Below are 20,370 nucleotides of genomic sequence, written 5' to 3'. Positions count from 1 at the left end.
CCGGTGCACTTAAAATGGACAAGAGCATATTTTATTGAACGTAGCAATTGTCATGCACAGGGGAATTTAGTTCCGCGGCTTTCAAAAGCCGGGACCGATAAGAGATGACACGATCAACGCCGTCATCATCCTCCTGCATGAGCGCTGCCGATTGCAAAATTACTTGCATCGCAGACGATGCTAAAATGCCTATCCGCGTCTGGAAATGCCAAGACCGGTGCCTCTACAAGAGATCGCTTTCCTCCTTTTTAAATTCATCTACTTGTTCCTTTGACCAACCCGCTCTGCATCCTTTTTTAGAAGGTCAGATAATGGTTTAGTTTGCTCAGCACAATTCTTGCTATACTTATGCAAGAAATTAGCGAGCCCTAGGAATCAACGCAAATCCCTCACTTGTCGTGGGACTGGCCATTTCTTTACTGATTTTATCTTAGCTGGGTCTGTTCGTACACCATGTACCTACGATGCAGCCCAGCACAAGTATCTCAGGGACCCCTTTGACGCGCTTTTGCAAGTTGACGTACAATTGGGCGTTCTCCAGAGTTTGCAACACAACGTCTAAATGACGATTGTGCGACTCTATGACGCTCAGTCCGTACTCGGCCCTCCTATGCACGAATACATCGTCAGAGTAATGAGGCGCGTAGGCACGTGCTGACGCGTCACGTGAGCCACCACTCGGTTAAATGTTGCTGGTGCGCTTTTCAAACCTTGGGGCATCACAAGTCACTCCCAAAGTATAGAGCTTGGAGTGCTAATTGCCATTTTGGCTATATTGGACTCTCTCATGAGCGCCTGATAGTGACCATCTTTTAAATCCAACGTGGAGAAGATAGTTGCTTCCCATGGAGTGCACCACGAAAAATGCACTTTGAAAACCTATCGGATATAGCCATTCAAAAAAACATATTTCCGTGGGATTGACGTTTGCGCCGGTATGGTAACCGTGTTCAGCTTATTGAAAGCATGAACTACGCGTCATCCACCCGTGGCTTTACGCACACAAAAGGTCGGGCTGCGGTGAGGAGACTTGCGCTCACGGACATATCCCGCCTTGGCTCGCTTGTCGTAAATCTCATCGATATAATCGACTTGTTCTTTTGGCAATGGCCACTGCCTGGTCACGCAATACTTAATGCCAGGTTCGAGGTCAAATTCGTGGCTGATGCCCCTATCTGCTTGTAGGCGGCTTGGCACTTCTTCTGGGAACACCTCGCGATGTTGCCACAGAACCTCAAAGAACGGACTGGCTCTCAAGGCATTCCAGCCTTGAGCAGCAAATCGTTTCTTTTTGTCATATTCTAGGACGCTCTCGTCCATTGTGGACGATGAGCAACAGTCAACGAAGTCCTCTTCTGGGACTGGTGTGACTTTTTTGTGGATCTTTCCTTCTTTTCTTACTTGCAGTGAGGTTATTAGTGGGCGCCTAAGTGACCTCACTTAACGAGCTAAGTAACTAAGTACAAGTGTCATCACGGAAGCGGAAATCTGGCTTCACGTGCGCACTTTTTTATAGAAAGTAGTTTAAGACTGATTTATTTATAATTTAATTAAATTTAAACCTACTATTTAATAAATGGATGCCACGTCTGTAGATGTGCAGCCCTATATTGCGAGCGTTTTATTCTGAATACTTTGGCTTACGGATGACGCTAGCCGTCATTACGCATAGCAAGCTATCCGCACACGGCGCACATGGAGATTCGATCCCACTCATAAGCACATTATAGGCACCTCAGTCCCAACCACGACTACTAAGTCCGCCCAGATGTAACAGACAAACGCAAGCGTTCGCCCTACCTCCTCGGCAGTCATTTCCCGCAGCATACGAACCGACATTGACGTCCCACCACAGTACAGAGCACCAGCGAGAAAATGCGAAACACACACAAGGCGCAGCAAAAAGCCGCTGCCATAGTACATGCACGCACACATTCGCCAATGAAATATGCCGCGGATTATAGATACTGAAAACGATTTGGTTCCCTTTCGGCAGTTTCAGATACTCTTTAACTCTCTTTTCAAAGTTCTTTTCATCTTTCCCTCACGGTACTTGTTTGCTATCGGTCTCGCACCAATATTTAGCTTTAGATTGAATTTACCACCTACTTTGCGCTGCATTCTCAATCAACGCGACTCAAAGAAAACGGATTATACGCATAAGCAACTCGGGGGGGGGCGGGAGTATCACCCTCGATGCTGTCCTCTTCCAAGGAACTTGCCCCAAGTGCCTACGCTAATCACGCCTCTATAGACTACAATTCGCCATGCAAATTTGCACGGAGATTTTAAGCTTGAGCTCATCCCGCTTCCTCGCCGTTGCTAGGGGAATCCTTGTTAGTTTCTTTTCCTCCGCTTATTAATATGCTTAAGTTCAGCGGGTAATCTTGCCTGATATCAGGTCCAACTGAGATGCATACCGAGGTACACATTAATTTCCCAAATGGATCGACTTCTCGACAGCCGAAGCTGCCACTCTACTTCACAATGGTCTACAAATTTAAAATCAAAGTCTTAAAGCTACGGTTCATCAATTATTAAGACCGCTGCCGATACTAAAGTCAATAAGCGCATTGTTCAGCCGAAGCCAACCATACCGCAAATTAATTATAATCTCCTTAATGCTACAGTCTACAAATCGATCGCCGACTTGCCATAAAAACAACTTTAAAAACAAATAAGAACATATTTAAGGATAGTGTTAACAACAACTACGGTGCACCAATTATCATATTGCAGTAGAAACAAATTTTAACAAGCCGCTTTCATTAACTGAAGCTAATTAAACTGCGAATTTAAAAATATCTCAAGACTTTAATATTCAAAGTGATCGCCGACTGGCTGCTACTAACAAACTTTAAACTCGCTTTTCCTATTCAAAGATCATCATTCATAACTACGGTTCACCACATTATCAAGCCGAAGCGGAAATAAAAGTTAATTCAGTGTACGTTAGAGGAATCCGACTTACTCTAAACTAATTTGTATTTCTTAAACGCTTAAGCAATCAAACTGGTCGCCGACAGGTTACAAACAATAATCTTTAAAAAAGGAATACAAATTTAAAAGCAAAACCACCCAAATGCGAACGCACCTATGTGCATTACATACACAAGGGTGGGTCTCTATGTGAACCTTACCCGAGTGGCAGGTTTACGTACGTCACATGAGCTAATTGACCATTCCGTTAAGTACACTAAGTGTACATAACGGGTATTTATTTCTCAGGGCAACTTTAGCCCGTTACGCATTCGACTTGTCTTGGTCAAAAATTATATAAATTTACGCTCAATTTTGTTAGCGAACGCCAGACATAAAAAGCTGGACATTGCAAGCGGTTTATGATTTATAGCTCGTGAATCTCAAGCTACGGTAAAACTTAATTGTAAAAACAAGATAACTGAACTCTAAACTTAGACGACGCCTCGTTCTTGGACTGTCTGCTTTTGATAGAGCTTCAATTTTGACGAAGTTCCCTTATTGGAACCCGCACCCCTCATTACACTGTGGGGAATTTTGGCTACAGGGCCTCCTCCCACCCAACTATCACACACCTTCGGTGCAAGTTGGCAGGGCGGCCATCTATTGGATGGTTGCTCGTCTGCTTATAAGTCTATCTCCGGCGATGTGTCATCATACCGCCCTCCGCGGGAATCGATCCACGTACCTCGCGGTTCCAGTTCCAGTGCTTAACCCCTCGACCACTGAGGTCTGCTTTTCATAGAGCAGCGAGCAGTATGATCCCAAGTGCTTGATACCAAGGTGCATATCGTAAAATGTGGTTGAGAAGCAGATTGGTGGCCGGCATACCTCGGTGACGTAGGGCGGGGAAGATCGATCAAGGTGACAAAAATCTGCTGTGAAGATGTCAAAAGAACCTTACTGTGAGATACCTATTTCATCAGAGAAGTAGACTTATGCAGCCTGTGGCTTGATGCTACTGTCACTCTGCATTTAATTAGGGGTAGCGGGTGGTATCGTGTTGTCTTGGCTATATCTATAGAGATATACAAAAATATTCAAAAGTATCTGCTTAAGTCATTTTAAATCTACGAAATAGATAATCCTATAAGAAAATAACAACATCCCGGCTTGCGTAGCGTGATTGCCATAAATAATATGATTTGGTTACACCAATATTAGCTTGTCATGATGATGAAGAGCTTATCCTCTTCCATGCTTTCAAACACACATTTTAGCATGTGTGTCAGAATACATCTCATCTGAACCATGTGCGGATATTTCATTACAGTAAAGTACTTTGTGCATGGGCTTGAAATGTCACGTCCTGATAGGAAAATCCAGAATGAGGCATTAAATGAGGCTCTTATCCCAGGCTCGCTGAAAGTTCGACCTTATCCAGCTCAATTTTGGACAGACACTGCCAACCGGTGGCGAATTGAAAGTATACTTCATGAATATCAAATTTGTGACAAAATTTAGCGTGCTAGTTGGACACCTTGACAATATCAAATAAAACACTTTACCCGCTATTGCCTCTTGTCAAATACATCCACTTTTTCATATTCGCTCTGCAAGACATAATTGGGCCTTAAAAGTAAGATTGAATCGACGGGCTGCGATTTGTTATCCGCATATTCGAACGCCCAATTATATAAATTTCTGCTAGTCAATGTATTCTGAGCTACATTACACTAGAACAAGATGCTATGCACCAGACCTAAATGGGCTGCACGTGAGCTTTATGATATCTATATTACTTGAACTGAGATTTCAAGAAAATACGAATCAAATCATTGTAAGAATCGGTTCGAAACTATGTTAAAGTAAGATTAGTGGATGAATGCATATTGTTTAAGGCGCGAAACGAAATTGCAACCAGCCATTGTAAATTTCGAGGCAAATTTGTCCGATTTAAGCGTAACGGTCAATTCTAGAACAGTACAATCGTCATCATGCGCAAATGATTACGACACTAATGCTAGCGTAATGCAATAAGCCTTCGATGATGGGAATATAAATGTATAATGAGTTTGGTGGTGCAATTTTCTTTATTGTTCGTGACTTGAAATGGCCATGTCTGCATCTCCTAGAATAAACAAGCCCATGCATCTCTCAGAACTATCGGGTCCATGAATAGCTCACATATCCCAGCAGCAGAGGCCACGTTGCTAACGACAGCTCGTACAGCTAGAATGTGAATGTTCATGCCGGCAGTTGAAGCTGTCGAAAGGGGAGCATGTGCGGAATGACGAGCCATTCGAAGCTAAATTGTGACGGAATTACACAGCACTAGCTACGGATATACTAGACCAAATTGTAGTCGAGCGCAAGCCAAGCTCCCTTATAACACACACCTTCAGGCACAGTGAGGTTGTTGGTGGCCGCCTAAGCGACCTCACAACAAACTAATTACCTTGGTACAAGTGTCGTCACGGAAGCGGTAATCCGGCATCACGTGCGTACTTGTGAACTAGGAAGAAGTTTTAAGACAAATTTATATTTATTTGAATTAAATATAAATACCTCCAACTAATCAATAGATGCCGTCTCTGCAGATGTGCACCCCTCCGTGGCGAGCGTATTATCTGAATACGTCGGCTTACGGATTACGCTAGCCGTCATCCGTTCCAATGTGAATGCACCCATGTGCATCACATACACAAGGTTGGGCCACTTTGTGCACCACACCCAAGTAGCAGGTTCTAATTACTTTACATTAAGTGATTTACCCTCCCGTTAAGTACACAAAGTGTACTTACTGGTTTGTCTAGCTTTGAAGCAACTTTAGCCCGTTACGAAAATTCAAAGTTATCTTTCTGAACTGTTGATTACTAATACTTCCACTTAAATATACGCATTTGAGACATCAACTGCTGGCCCTGTTCTACGAGCGACTCCTGCCAAGGTAAAGAACTCCGGCCATATGGACATCGTCCATATACAGAGCGTGCGTCGCACCTGTGACTGTCGCTACCGATTCTATTATTGACTGCATTAAACATCCGACAAAATGAAATTTGTGACATGTATTATTTAATCTTCTCACTGTTGTTTTGCGCAGCCAGCTTAAAATCTGTCCGGCGCGAAAAGGCATCAGCGACGACATTAAGTCGTCCTGGTTTATATTCCACAGAGAAGTTGTACTCCGCAAAGAAAGAACCTAAACTTAGATAGTGCATATTTCATTGCAAATTGTCCTTTGTCATGCACAAAATAACTGACGCAATTATTAACAGACAACGCGCGATTTGCGCCGTCTCTGTCAGATCGCATTGACGCACAGCCGAGTGCAAAATCGCTAGCACCACAGACCAAATGAAATAATCTGTCTTGGTCCGCAATCCCAAAATTGGCGATTGAATCAAGCTTTGCTTGAACCCCCCTCAAAGGGAAGCTGACAACCAGCGTTCCATGGTTATTTTACACTTTTCATTAACAAAGAAGAAATATGTACTGTCATTTCGGCATAATTGCGGGAGTGTACGCCGCTAAGCCGAAGAGTTTTAAAGTCCCTTTAGATCGATTGGCACAGGCTAGTCGGTGATCGCGTTAATATTTTCTGGATCAGGGCGAACACTGTATTTACCCACGATTCACCCAAGAAGTGACATTTCGCTTGCTGTGAATATACACTTCTTGAGGTTTGCATACAACAAATGCGTACGCAAAAGAGTAATAACCTTTCGGACGTGGGTACGAAATACATCAACGTCCGACTTTCAATTCATGGCTCTGCTATAAACGAAGCCGTCATCAAAGCAATTCGGTGCGAAACCCGCACCATTTTTAAAAAACCAATTACACATTTTGAATGTTGCAGGGGCATTACTAAGCCCCTGTGGCATAACTAGCCACTCCCATAGCATACCGCTTGGGCACTTACTGCTGCGAAAGGAATATCCTGTTCACGCATTAGGATCTGATCGAATCCATCCATGAAGAGATAATACTCTTTGACATACCTTCAATGATTACGTCTTTTCGTGGTATCGGCGTTTGACTCGGTACCGTTGCAGCGTTCATTTTATTGAGCCCATGCACAATCCGCCACCCTTCTGTGGCCTTACGCACACAGAAGGTCGAAGAGGTATGTAGAGAGGTTGGCTACCTCACGTGGCCCGCTGCTAAAGCGATCGGCAAACAATTTTCGATCGCTAATACTTGTTCACGAGGCAATGGCCACTGTGTCATGACACAGTATTTTGAACGTGGTACCAGGTCGCTATAATGTCTAGTGCTTTTATCCTTAGACAACTCGCACGGTACGGAGTCAGGGATTAAGTTGAATTCGACCAAATTCTTATATTAAGGTTTGCCTTTTAAAGACTTCCAGAATTAAGATGTAAGACGTTCAATCCGAGTCTTCTGATCAAGCACTCTTTCGTCCATTGATGAGCTGCTGAGAACCCGTTTGTTTTCAGAAAAGACTATGCCGACCGAATTTCGGCCACGTACTCGTCATCTGTGGCACGTACGCAGATCTGCTTGACTTTGACACTACGCAGATCACACAAAAACCGTTTCAGTTCTAGCGTTGGCAATTCAGTTATCTCCGAAGTTGACTTCGTAAGCGCTATCAGATCGTGTGTATAACCACTTGATCCGTTGTTTACAAAGACATTCAATGCCTCAGTTTCATCTTTGGAACTTATTTCCAAAGGTACCTGGGAAACTTTGACCACAGGTTTCTGGGGGCTTATTCCCTCAAGTTTTATTTGGGGAATATCCTCCCTAACAAACTCGAGCTGTGGTTGCGCAACCACAGCGGGATCTTTTACGATCGACTCTCCAGTCTATCTAGGAGTTTCGCCGCCGTGTCTCTCATATACAGGCGTTTCAAATTTTCTTGTATGTTTCTTTTTAGGCAAGTATCCTTGTTTCGTACCACTCAACTTTTTCGAGTGATCAAACTTGGACGCTGCATGTGCTTGTGCACAGCCGTCAGAATCCAACTCCACAGTGTGATGGATTGTCACACGGAGGATTTGAGCAGTCGCGCAAACGATCGAACCACTAGTAAGGCCATCGCCTCACTCGTAGGACATCCACACCCTTGTAGACGCTTCAAGACGTGCATCCGATGACCCTCTGATGAATGAGAGGCAGGCATCGTCACGACTTGTTACTGTTTGCTGATGCATGTCTCGTACTTTCTGATCCATGATAACCCAAAGATGACAGCAAATTTGTCATCCAAATCTAGTATTATTAAATATCATCGTAATGTTTACCCTATAACGTGTTTTGGGTACCAACTACACGTTTCTCAACTGTTACAGATGCGCCTGTTGCTAAGCGCACTGTCATCCTCGTTAGACAATTATCGCGCTCAATAAATTTGAGTCTGCGATCTTCTAGCGATTGGCGTCGAATATAATTGTTCGACGCCCAACAAACGAATTGGGGCTTTAGTAGCAACATATTTGCCAGTAATATTCTCAAATTACTCACAATATTTCTGTGTGAGGAGCATCTGTAGTCAAAAGGCCTGCAAATTCTTCTGACGTTGTTGGATCAGTAAGGCGCCCCCGCACCTACTGACCCCGACCGTTTTTGACGATCTACCTCACCGTTTCGACTTCGCAACATCATCAAGCCGCGTCCTCCGCTGTTCTTAGCGGGAGGTCGATCGTTCGTTCAGTGATTTTAGGCACTGGGCGTGGGGCACTAGTTATGTTCAGTACTGGCAAAAGGTGCCCCGTTACACCTAAGAGCACTTCGTAGGCCGTTTAACGGCCTAAGCACCGTCATCAAACATGGACATGTTGGATGAAGAAGAAGAGAGCTTTCGGGCCCCTCAAAAAGGCTATTACGCAACTCGTGAAAAATTCACTCATCTGATTGACCTTGAATGGATGGCGATCGAACGCATGAGATCGGTTGTACATGGGCCAGCCGTTAGCGTCAAACTTGAAAAGCGAGGTTTTTTGCTCGCTGCACACGAGAAATCCATAGGTTCTGGACCTCTGTTTTCTTGTCGTCTCGGTGGTTGATCAGCTAAAGAGTGGACAAAAGCCTGATTAAGGCTAAAGTCCCCCCCCTGTTCCGCTACAGAAGTCGCATGGTCAAGCGTCTCAAATCCAAGCCGGAACAGGTGGGTCTTAACAGGACCGTCTGAGATGACTCACGATACAACCGGCCAGGTATTGTGTATGTTGGGCTTAACGTGAATGTCACGCTTGCCCTGCTTCAAATTCAGGAGCTCGGCTCGAGCCCTGAATTTGGCACGTGGTGGCTCAAATGTTTGTCTGAGACGGGTCTTAAAGACCTCATACGACCCAAAGACTAATCGGTCGTGAAGCTTGAGCTCCAAGGCCCAAAATTTAGCGCGTCCGGCTAAATTGGACGTGCCAAATTTTGCTTTCGTCGCATCATCACTGATACGATGAGCTTTTATAGTCAGCCTACACTGATCAATGTGAAGTTGGGGTGCCTCGACTACTTCACGTACACAACGTGCAGAGGAACTTTCTAAGCAGCTAAGAAGTCTTAGCTACTAAGGGTAAATTCTAAGGCTTAAAATAGGATAAAAGTAAAAGTGTATTAATATGTTAAGTTCTTTTATAAATATCTTCTATGTCATGTCTATAATATGTTAATGACTCAATATGCAATGCGCCTCCTTGCGCGACGCCTATTCGTGTCTTGTAACGATTGGCGGGGTTAATTTAAGCTTTAATCAACTAACCAATTAATTGAACGGATGTCTGATTGCATCAATATTACAAAATTTGGTAATATTGGGACTTTCAAGTTAAAATTAATAAAATATTAAAATTTTATACTTCTTCATTTTTTTCTCTCATAGATGAAAATAATTATTTCGTTTCTCTTATAGGAAATAATCTTGATGTAACGGGACAAAACGTTACAAGTATATTTGTTCCTACGTAACGGCCTACTTATTGTCAGACTTGAATATAGTAGTATAAAGCTTCGAATTCTGCACCGCTTATTCATGCTTCTTGCAGCGTTTGGCGGCGTTGATTTAAACCTTTAATAAACAATCAATCGAACTGTTGTCTTGTTGCTACAATATTACAGTAAATGGTTATTGTAACAGGGCACTACGACTTGTACTGCTTCAGTACAAGTCCACCTCGCACTGCTTCAGTTGCGAGTGGTGCCTTACGTTATTTCACGTACACTAGCACGTGCAGAGAAAGACTTCTCTTTCAGACAGCTAGCTTAAACAGGGTTAAATGAAAACTGTATTAATATAATTAAGTATCTCTTCTATCTATCTTGTTTATGCTAACTTAATTACATACTAATACTAAACATGCAATTGAATTCTTCTCTTCTCTTATCTGTCTGTCTCTTTTGTTTACATCTACAGCTGATTAGTCTGCGGAACAATAGATATAATGGTCTATACATAAGAATTCTGAACATTACTATTTAAAGTAATATCCTCCAAATATTCTCTACCTTTCAGATAACATATTATCTAACAACCTTTGAGTGTTAATTTCATGAAACGATGTAAATAAATGATAATAATTTTGTACATCTTAATTTTTTTCTCTTGCATGAAATAATATAAGTTATTCCACTTTTAGGAAAGATATTTACGTAGCAAACCTTGGGATCCACTCGTGTACTTTCGGGGTTGGAGACTTACTTTCCGTTCGTAGCCAAAAAAGATCGACTATCTTAAATCGGGTTGCAACGCTGGACTAGCTCGAATTTGACGCACAACTCGCCTAAATTTTTTGGATCGGCCCTTGTGCTGGCTACATACGGACTCAATATGAGACCCTGCAGCATTCGATTCAGATCTTTCAGTTGTTTTGAGCTTTTGTGGCAAGCGTACGCTTCTGTTGCCTCGCCTTATCTTATTTCTGATAGTGGGCGCGTCGTGAAGATGTGACGCTGAACTATTGATATCATCTCATAGGCGAAGAAGGTGATACCACCGGTTGGTCAAAACCTATTTTTTCGAAGCTGCTTTTCGAAATGCAACGCAAACTTACTTTTCAATTTTTGAGCAAATTCTTTGATACAAGGAACTAGAAAAAAATCGTGTTTTGCACATGTTATCGGACATAATAGAATAGTGAGCCAAATCTCTAAGCTCTAACTGCAAATACAAAAAATTCTGTAAGAAATTCTTCCCACAGAGTCCTCAAAGATAGTGAAAAATCTTGCAGTCGCCTGTATCGGTCGAATAGTAAAAGACGCAAAGATACTTTATAAATGATTGAGGTGTAAACGAATAGCCTGTCAAACTATTTGGTCTTATCGTCCAATTCAACCTAGCCTCAGATGCTCACTTATACTTAAATAAAACGCTACATCTACCAGTTTTGCGGTTTTTATTGCATACTGGGCATAAGCTACTTCTGGTGGCAAGCGAGTCGTATCAATTCTACACCGATCGACTGAGAAGTGTTGCATTTGGATCTTCAACTCTGTTTCCCTCTTATCAATAATACTAAGCCTGGCCTTTGGCAAAATAAGTAGCATTTATATATTCTGATAAAAGGCCGAGATCCGTTTATTTTATTTGCGGAGTGTTTGTAAGCGAGTGGTCGATGACACTGTGGTATAAAAGCCATGGAGCACTGTGATGAAAGTTATTTTGTAATAATAATAAATGGCCGTCAGGTTGTGATGCCACACTCTAGATTGTGATAGCTCCAATGTTAGATAAGATGTCGAGTCTTTAACGTTAATAATGAACTGGATTTTTGTCTGACCATATCCATATGGATTGTCTCTTTAATTCTATTCGTTTGTTTGAATGGCTGATCAAAATGCTTTCATCTGACCCGAACCTGGGTACAAACACGACAATAGGTAGACATGCTTTCCCGATGATATATTGTAGACGTAACTTTTCTAGTCGGGGTGTAGCTTCCTATTACCAAGCTCGACAAAGACAATTATAACGACATGGCCATTCTAGTTGCATCCACGAATCAAAAATCACCATGTGATATTATTAACTGTTGAGCTCTATGCATAATCTTAGGAGCTCTACCAAGCCCACGTGTCCTCTTTTCAGTAGATTTAGAATCTCGGTCTTGTAACTTTTCGCTTCCAAGTTCTTAAATTTTGGTACCCGTAGCCTTATCGCCCGACAAAAACCGACGTGATTTTTGTAATGTGGCCATCACATGTTTTTTCTGCTTTTCCTCGTTGTGTACAGCCTCATTCTCCATTTTGTCAAGCCACTACGAATACACAGACGTTCTTTGTACCTATTGATCTCGTTGCTTAGTGCAAGCCACGTCTACTAAATCTCGTTGTTTGTCGAACCGTACGATGCGCCTTATTCGTGAAGCTCGACGCTTTGAGTGCGAGAACCAACGCCGTGAATCGCGCCGGTCGCAGTTGAAAAAGTGGCTCGATCTGAGTCATCAAGATGTGGACGAGTGCCCGGAAGACGAGAAGCAACGACACCACGTTCGCCGCGCACCGTTTAGTCTTCCTATTATCCGTCGCACTACTCCCGTGTCGCCGCTAGCTCCAAGTCTCAAACGGTCTCAAACTCCGCTTGCTGTCAAGTGGACGTCGTGTTTTAAAGCTATTGGCCGTAAGGACATGCAAAAGACGCAACGTCGTGTGAAGTTTTTGGAGAACGAAGTGGAAGAATATGAACGACCAGAGGTCACGAAGGAAGAAAAAGCGACGTATCATTACTCGGCAACGGAACTGGGTGAGATGGAGACAATCGCTAAGCAGTTCGTGCACCGTGAATCACGCTTTGCTGGCCAGCCACGAGACACGATTTTAGAGCAAGGGTTTTTGAGTTTGCGCATGCAAGCCCCATTTTTTCAGAGCAAACGATACTACTGTCTACTACGAGGCCACTCGCTTCAATTGTACAGCTCTGCAGTTCATGCCACGAAGAAAACCAGCAATAAAACCGAAATGACAATATTGCGTGTACAGGATTGTCAAACTCTGACAATGAAGAAGAAATTTGCTCTTTTTGGAGCTCATTTGCCGACCCAAATTTGTCTGATGTTTTACGTGATTAAGACCAATGGCGAGCGCGTGATTTTTACGGCTGATACGAAAAGCTCGAAACGCAATTGGCTACACTCGCTCACTCGACTCACTTACGTGGGAGAGGGAGATGGCTACACTTCGACGTCAAGGTTGCGGCCACGCGCGAGTTCAGCCCCTAGTTCTTGCATTTTACCGTCCGTGCCAGAAGGTGAGATCGAGGAAGACGCATGTGACGACATGACGACGTTGGGACCGCTCAAGTTGGATAGGAGAAACAGCTGCCGATGAAGCAGGATTGCAGCATTGTCAAGTATTTACCTCTCGCTGGAGGTACCATTATTTTTTTTGAAACAGTTTTTAGTTTATAAATGTAATTTATAGCCAGGGGCAGCTTACAAAGTTACGAAAAATAGAACGCTTGGAGTTACTTCTTTCAGTGTTAAAATATTCATTTCAACCGGCGTATAACCAATCGTGCGACAATAATATTGCGCAAAAATATTTATTCGTTGCAACAGGCGCGTAACCCATTTCTACGATTGCGCTACCGTCTCTCCAGCACTTGCGCCTTCACGTCATACCAAGAGAATTCCTTTTTTTTGGCGATGCATGGGCGTCGTCGCAGCAATAAGAACATACCTACGACACGATTTAGTCTCTTGTTGCTCGAAAATGGCGAGTTTTTCCTTGACGTAAGTATTTTGCTCATTTTTTTCTACTCTTTAAAAGTACGTCTATTAAAATTAAATTCAAAGGATCACAATGCGTGTCGGTACTTAGAGCCCAATACCTTGACGCATCGTAAAGTTCCAGGACGAATCAAAGTTTGTACTCGTGGATTATTCTTCGTACCTCAAGACCTCCAACTTCCGATCTTGCGCTTTCCGTTTCGGTGCATGACAACAGAGCCCATGGCGGAGTGCTTTCAAGAATTTCCAGAAAACTCAAAGGCCTCGAGTTCAAAACCAAACGATGTTGCGCTAGTGTACGTGATGTTTCAAACGAAGCAGGTAATTGAGATGCGAGAACGAGGTATGGATCTCCCTTATGTGGTCAAAGATACAGTTAAACGAACAGATGGTTATGGCAGTAATACCCAAAGCCGCAGCATGTACAGCTTTGAAGGAGAGGTCCCAGCAAAATATATGTTTACATTGCAGCACGTGACGTACGAAGCATTTCTTGCCAGCATCCACATTCTGTTTGAAGTGTCGCATTTGCCACGTCATTTGATGATAAAAATTGATGAAGAAGCTTTGCTTGCACCAGTGTTGGTACCACGATTAACGGATAAATTCGATCCAAGCTTGTTAATAGATTTTCGCGAGCGCTTATTAATGAAAACTGGCTGTGTTGTTAATCGCATTGAACCGTTACTTAAATTTCCAGGCTGTTTAATGCTTACAACGCAGCGACTGTATTTTCAGCCAGCACCGCTGAATAATGTGTGGGATCCGGTACTGAATTGGGAATACACTGCGATTGACCAAGTCTATAAACGTCGCTACTTGCTCCAGCAAATTGGGTTAGAAATTTACTTACAAAGCGGCGATAGTTTTTTCTTTTCGTTTCAATCGCGCAACACACGCAATGACTTGTATGCGCTTCTCGTAGGACAGCCAGAGCTTCAGCGCTGTCAACGGAAAGACTTGTTAAGTATGATGCGCAAATGGCAACGTCGCGAGCTTTCAAATTTGGAGTATCTGCAATTTCTTAATAATGCCTCGGGTCGGACACGTAATGACTTGACCCAGTATCCGGTTTTTCCGTGGATTCTTCAGGACTTTACGAGCCTCAAGTTAGATTTAAACGACCCAAGTGTGTATCGAGATTTATCAAAACCCATTGGTGCATTAAATCAAGAGCGTCTTGACTATTTTAAAGCACGGTACGAAGAAATGCCTTGTGGTGATGAGGCTGAGGGAATGCCACCTCCTTTTTTGTATGGAACACACTACTCGACTCCTGGGTACGTCCTTTACTTTCTCGTCCGGAAAGTACCCGAGTACATGCTGTGTTTGCAAAATGGAAAGTTTGACGCACCCGATCGATTGTTTCGGAGTATTAAAGGAACGTGGGAAGGCTGTGTATCGAATCCCACGGATGTGAAAGAGTTGATTCCCGAGTTCTACGATTGTGCGCTTTCACCAACAGAGTGGCTAAACAATACAAAACATCTTGATCTGGGATTCACGCAAAGTTTTGAGCGCATTGATGACGTGGAACTCCCACCTTGGGCGCATGACAATGCAGAAGAGTTTGTGACAATAAATCGTGCTGCATTGGAAAGTGATTACGTCTCCGAACATCTTCACGACTGGATTGACTTGATTTTTGGGTACAAACAACAAGGGGACGAAGCAATAAACGCCAATAATTGTACGTATTTGCTGGATGATTGTTGCTTAAATTCTCATTATATTAAGATTTAAAAAAGTATTTTATTATTTATCATACGAAGGATCGGTCGACTTAGATACGATCAATGATTCCGTGCTGAAACGCTCCTTGGAATCACAAATACAAGAATTTGGTCAAACGCCAAAGCTTTTGTTCTCGACGCCTCATCCATCACGAAATGAGAAAGAAGGAACCATTCAAATTGCATCACCGGATTTACTTTTGTCACCTCGAGTTCTTATTCCTCACATTCGAAAAATCTCACAAACTTATGCGATGATGCTTGAAACGCAACCTTATAACCGTAACCATGCCACGCCGAGTACTTTTAAAGATTACGCCGAGTCAGATGACGACATGGAACTTGAGAAACCGACAAACGATTGGGAAAGTAATTCTCTAAACCACTTCGAATGCTTTCAAACTTGCTGGAATTTTGATCTTTTACTGCCATTAAAAGAAGTATCTCGTCAATTATGGTTCCATAAAATGTCTCGAAAACCCTTCAAGCAGTGGAAGTGGCGATCAAGATTGCCCACCATGTACGATTTCTCTCCTTCCTGGAGCTGGAAACAGCGTTCAACGTATCAATTGCATCAAAGTGAAGTCACAAGTGCTATTCTGACCCACGAGAATTCGTACCTATTTACGACGAGCAAAGATCAATCACTGAAGCTGTCGTCCGTTGAGAATGTAACTCAAAAACGTATCGTATCCAGTAAATTTGCTTTGTCTTGCTGTGATGTATCTTTCGATGAACGCGTTGTGTTTGTGGGATCGTGGGACAATAGCGTGTCCATGTATTCGACATCTAGTGGACTTGTACTGGATACAATCGTGGCACATTCGGACGGCATCTCGGCTATTCGTGTCTTGCCTGGTCGCATTTTGACGAGCTCATGGGATTCAAGCATCAAACTCTGGCGCTTTACACCATTTTGTATCGTCAAGACCCCCCTTCGAGCTTTTTTCGAGTGTGAAGAGTCTGTTTTGTGCTTGGATGTCAGTCGCAATGGCCAGTATGGTGCAGCTGGGACTCGAAATGGGTTCGTTTATCTTTTTAACCTTCAAAAGTTAATTTTTCACAATCGACGACAAGTGAATGTGTTGCACAATGGGGGTGTCTCGTCCGTCGTATTTGCACAAGACAATCGCTCGTACTTTTGTGTCAATATTCAAAGTGAAGTTTCTCAATTTAACCTTCTTGGTATTAAGTTATGGAGTATGGACATTCGTACAGCTGGTCAAATTCGATGCTTTGATAGCGATGGTGAATATGCGGTTGGTGGCACGACTGCTGGCACTATTCTGATGTGGAGGTTGCATGAACCCGCAGGGATGAACACTGTGTATGAAATTCCACAAGCGCATGCTGCAAGTATCAGCGCTCTCACTATCAGTAGCTCGGGCTCCATCCTCGTGTCTGGAGCAATTGACGGCTCGGTAAATATCTGGTCGCTTGAAAAGAAGCAGCCACTACGACGAACGTCACGCTCTATAGTTTCCAAAGATTTATATTATTCCACCAGAATCGTACTATTTAATCCCATCGTCCAACTCGCGGAAGCCGATTGCTGTCTCGAATTCTAATATTTAATAATATCCTCTTCAAAGACACTTTTTTATAACCAATCAAACTGCATATCTTTCTCAATCCAGTAAAAGTTTGCGCCCAGGTGACCATGGAAGAGTCTTTGTACGATGAATTTGGCAACTACATTGGCCCTGAGCTACACAGTAGCGAGGATGAATCCTCGTCTGCGTCAGAGAGCGATCCCACTAGTGATCACGAGAGCGAAGAAGCAATAAAGGATGCAGGACGTCCAATGGATGCTCTCGTGCTTCACAATGACGAGGACAATGCCATCGTCCTCCACGAAGACAAACAGTATTATCCGGATGCTGACGAAGTTTACGGCGATGCGGAAGTGCTTGTGATGGAGGAAGATGCTCAAGCAATTGAGCAGCCACTGATTGAACCCGTAAAGATAAAAACCTTTTCAGTTTTGGAGCAAAAAATCCCTCGCACAACCTATTCAACCCACTTTTTGACAAGTTTAATGGACCACCCACAACTGATTCGACATGTAGCCATCTTGGGCGATCTGCACCATGGCAAAACTTTGTTCACAGATCTTCTGGTCCAGCAAACGCATGTGGATAAATGGGACCCCGCCCTCGAGAAACGCTATACTGATACACGAAAAGACGAACAGGATCGAAAAGTCTCGATTAAGAGCACACCCGTGTCGCTCGTGCTGCCAACTTCGAAAGGCAAACACTTTTTACTAAACATTTTGGACTGTCCAGGCCATGTCAATTTTTCCGATGAATCGACGGCAGCGTTGCAAGTGGCAGATGGCGCTGTTCTCGTAGTCGATGCGATTGAAGGTGTGATGATGAATGTACGTGTCTAGATTTGTAATATTTGGTATTCTAGAAACGAGGTGTAACCGAGTATAAATTTTGACAATTCTATAGACCGAGAGATTGGTAAAAGCAGCATTGCGGGCAAATGTAGCCATTGTGGTGGTGTTGAACAAAGTAGATCGACTAATTATTGAACTCAAGTTGCCACCTGCGGATGCGTATTTCAAGCTCTTGCATACAATCGAAGAGATTAATGCAATCATCACGGCCAACACACTGTCGACGGATGAGACTCGACGCGTGTCGCCCGAGCTGGGGAACGTTTGTTTTGCCTCGGGACAACATGGATGGAGTTTTACGCTTGAATCCTTTGCAAGCGTTTACGCCGACACGTACCCGTCGATTCCTCCATCGACTCTCGCAACTCGTCTATGGGGGGACAAGTATTATAATCCCCAAACGCGGACATTTACCACCAAACCGGTACGTGTGTATCCATCAATTGCCACCTCGTATCAAACCATATATATATATATATTTTAACCTATTGTATGATTCCAAAATGTAGCCATATGCAGGCGCATTGCGCTCGTTCGTACAATTCGTACTTGAGCCATTGTACAAATTGTACACGAAAGTCCTGAATGGAGACCCCAAGGAATTGTCTGCATCCCTTCGTGCTATGAAATTGCGCTTACGCAAAGAGGAATTAAATTTAAATCCTCGGCCCCTATTAAAGCTCGTGTTGGGCAAATTCTTTGGCAACGTTACGACCGGGTTTATGGACATGATTGTGCGCTACGTGCCATCGCCTTTAGTGACCGCCGCAACTAAACTCGAGCAACTTTACACTGGCAACCAGTCCAAAGACCTGCGCCTTGTACAAGGAATCCAATCGTGCGACCCCAAGGCTCCGTTGATGCTTAATATTGTCAAACTCTACTCGTCGCCCGATGGGACAACGTTTCGTGCTTTTGGACGCATTTATTCTGGCCAAGTTTGTGCTTTAAAGGAAGTTAAAGTCCTGGGTGAGTCGTACAGTACAGATGACGACGAGGACATGTGTACACGTACGATTGAAAGTGTAGCCATTGCCGAAGGACAATACAATATCCAAGTCAATCGGATTCCCGCTGGCAATTGGGTGTTGCTCGAAGGTATCGATGCATCCATTACGAAAAGTGCGACTATTACCGATGCCGACGAAATGCTCTTACAAACTGAACAAGTTGGAATCTTTCGTCCCCTTCACTTGGCCTTTTATACATCTGCCGTGGTAAAACTCGCCGTCGAGCCTTTAAATCCCGCCGAGTTACCCAAAATGCTCGAAGGGTTACGCCAGATCAGTAAAAGTTACCCACTTGTTCAGACAAAAGTCGAAGAAAGTGGCGAACACATTATTCTGTGTACTGGAGAACTTGCAGCAGACTGTATCCTCCACGACTTGCGACGCATGTACGCAGCCATTGAAATTAAAGTCGCAGACCCCGTGGTTGCGTTTTGCGAGACTGTCATCGAACAGTCATCGGTCCAATGTTTTGCGGAAACACCGAATCGAAAGAACAAGTTTACAATGATTTCGGAACCTCTCGATGTCGGTCTTGATAAAGACATTGAATCCAATCGTGTATCTTTATCTCACAACGTGCAAGACATTGTGACGTTCTTTGAAACAAAGTATCAATGGGATGTCCTCGCCGCGCGTTCGGTCTGGGCTTTTGGACCGGAACACAACGGACCAAATGTGTTGCTCGACGATACATTGGCGTCGGAAGTGGATAAAACCATGCTCTTGAGTGTACAAGAGAGTCTCATTCAAGGTTTTCAATGGAGTTGTCGAGAAGGGCCACTCTGTGATGAACCGATTCGAAATACGAAATTTAAACTTGTGGATGCCATGATGGCGAGTGAATCGATTTATCGTGGAGGGGGACAAGTGATTCCTACCGCACGTCGAGTCGCGTACTCGGCGTTTTTGACGGCGACGCCACGGATGTTGGAACCCATGTATGCATTGGAGATTCAGTGTCCCGCGGATACTGTGTCGTCGTTGTATCAAGTATTGAGTCGACGACGGGGACATATTACCCACGACGCACCGAAAGCAGGATCGCCATTGTATACGGTGCGAGGGTTTGTCCCCGTGATTGAATCGTTTGGACTTGAGACGGATTTGCGTGTGTTTACACAGGGCCAAGCTTTTGTCACTCAAGTGTTTGATCATTGGGCTCTTGTGCCGGGGGATCCCTTGGATACGAGTGTGGTATTGCGTCCATTGGAACCCGCGCCGGTGAATGACTTGGCAAGGGAGTTTATGGTCAAAACACGACGTCGAAAAGGATTGAGTGAAGACGTGAATGTGAGCAAGTACTTTGAAGAACCCATGCGACGGGAATTGGCGAGGCACGATTTGGAGATGCAACATCTTTTGTAAGTCAGTACGTGAGGTGCATCATTTATAACAGTTTTCGAGTGGATCGATTGATTTCACGTAATCGTCTTGATAGTTTTTTACTTACAAATAAAAAGGTTGTGAATGAATCGGCGTGGATTTTAGACTTTTTTGGGTCTAATGCCACAGACGTTGTGACTCTTGCCACAGACGTTGTGACTCTTGCCACAGACACAATACCTCGGATTGGCTAAATCGTTTCTAGTTGTCCTAAATATGAAACA

General features: G+C 43.6%; 3 protein-coding genes across 3 annotated transcripts; all 3 read left to right on the top strand.

Annotated features, from left to right (window-relative positions):
• Positions 1 to 12,234: 12,234 nt before the first annotated feature.
• Positions 12,235 to 13,212, top strand: CCR75_001881 (uncharacterized protein; the record flags this gene model as incomplete). Its single annotated transcript, XM_067959982.1, has 1 exon — positions 12,235 to 13,212. The coding sequence occupies one exon, from the start codon at positions 12,235 to 12,237 to the stop codon at positions 13,210 to 13,212; it is 978 nt and encodes a 325-aa protein (XP_067817076.1).
• A 317-nt stretch (positions 13,213 to 13,529) lies between these two features.
• On the top strand, positions 13,530 to 16,914 carry CCR75_001882 (uncharacterized protein; the record flags this gene model as incomplete). Its single annotated transcript, XM_067959983.1, has 2 exons — positions 13,530 to 15,307; positions 15,351 to 16,914. The coding sequence occupies 2 exons, from the start codon at positions 13,530 to 13,532 to the stop codon at positions 16,912 to 16,914; spliced, it is 3,342 nt and encodes a 1,113-aa protein (XP_067817083.1).
• Positions 16,915 to 17,006: 92 nt separating this feature from the next.
• On the top strand, positions 17,007 to 20,128 carry CCR75_001883 (uncharacterized protein; the record flags this gene model as incomplete). The annotated part of the gene is made up of 3 exons (XM_067959984.1): positions 17,007 to 17,729; positions 17,806 to 18,177; positions 18,263 to 20,128. The coding sequence occupies 3 exons, from the start codon at positions 17,007 to 17,009 to the stop codon at positions 20,126 to 20,128; spliced, it is 2,961 nt and encodes a 986-aa protein (XP_067817084.1).
• Between the last annotated feature and the right edge of the window lie 242 nt (positions 20,129 to 20,370).

Source organism: Bremia lactucae, linkage group LG4 (genome assembly GCF_004359215.1).
Source record: "Bremia lactucae strain SF5 linkage group LG4, whole genome shotgun sequence".
NCBI lineage: Eukaryota > Oomycota > Peronosporomycetes > Peronosporales > Peronosporaceae > Bremia > Bremia lactucae.
This window is presented reverse-complemented; position numbering and strand designations above follow the sequence as displayed.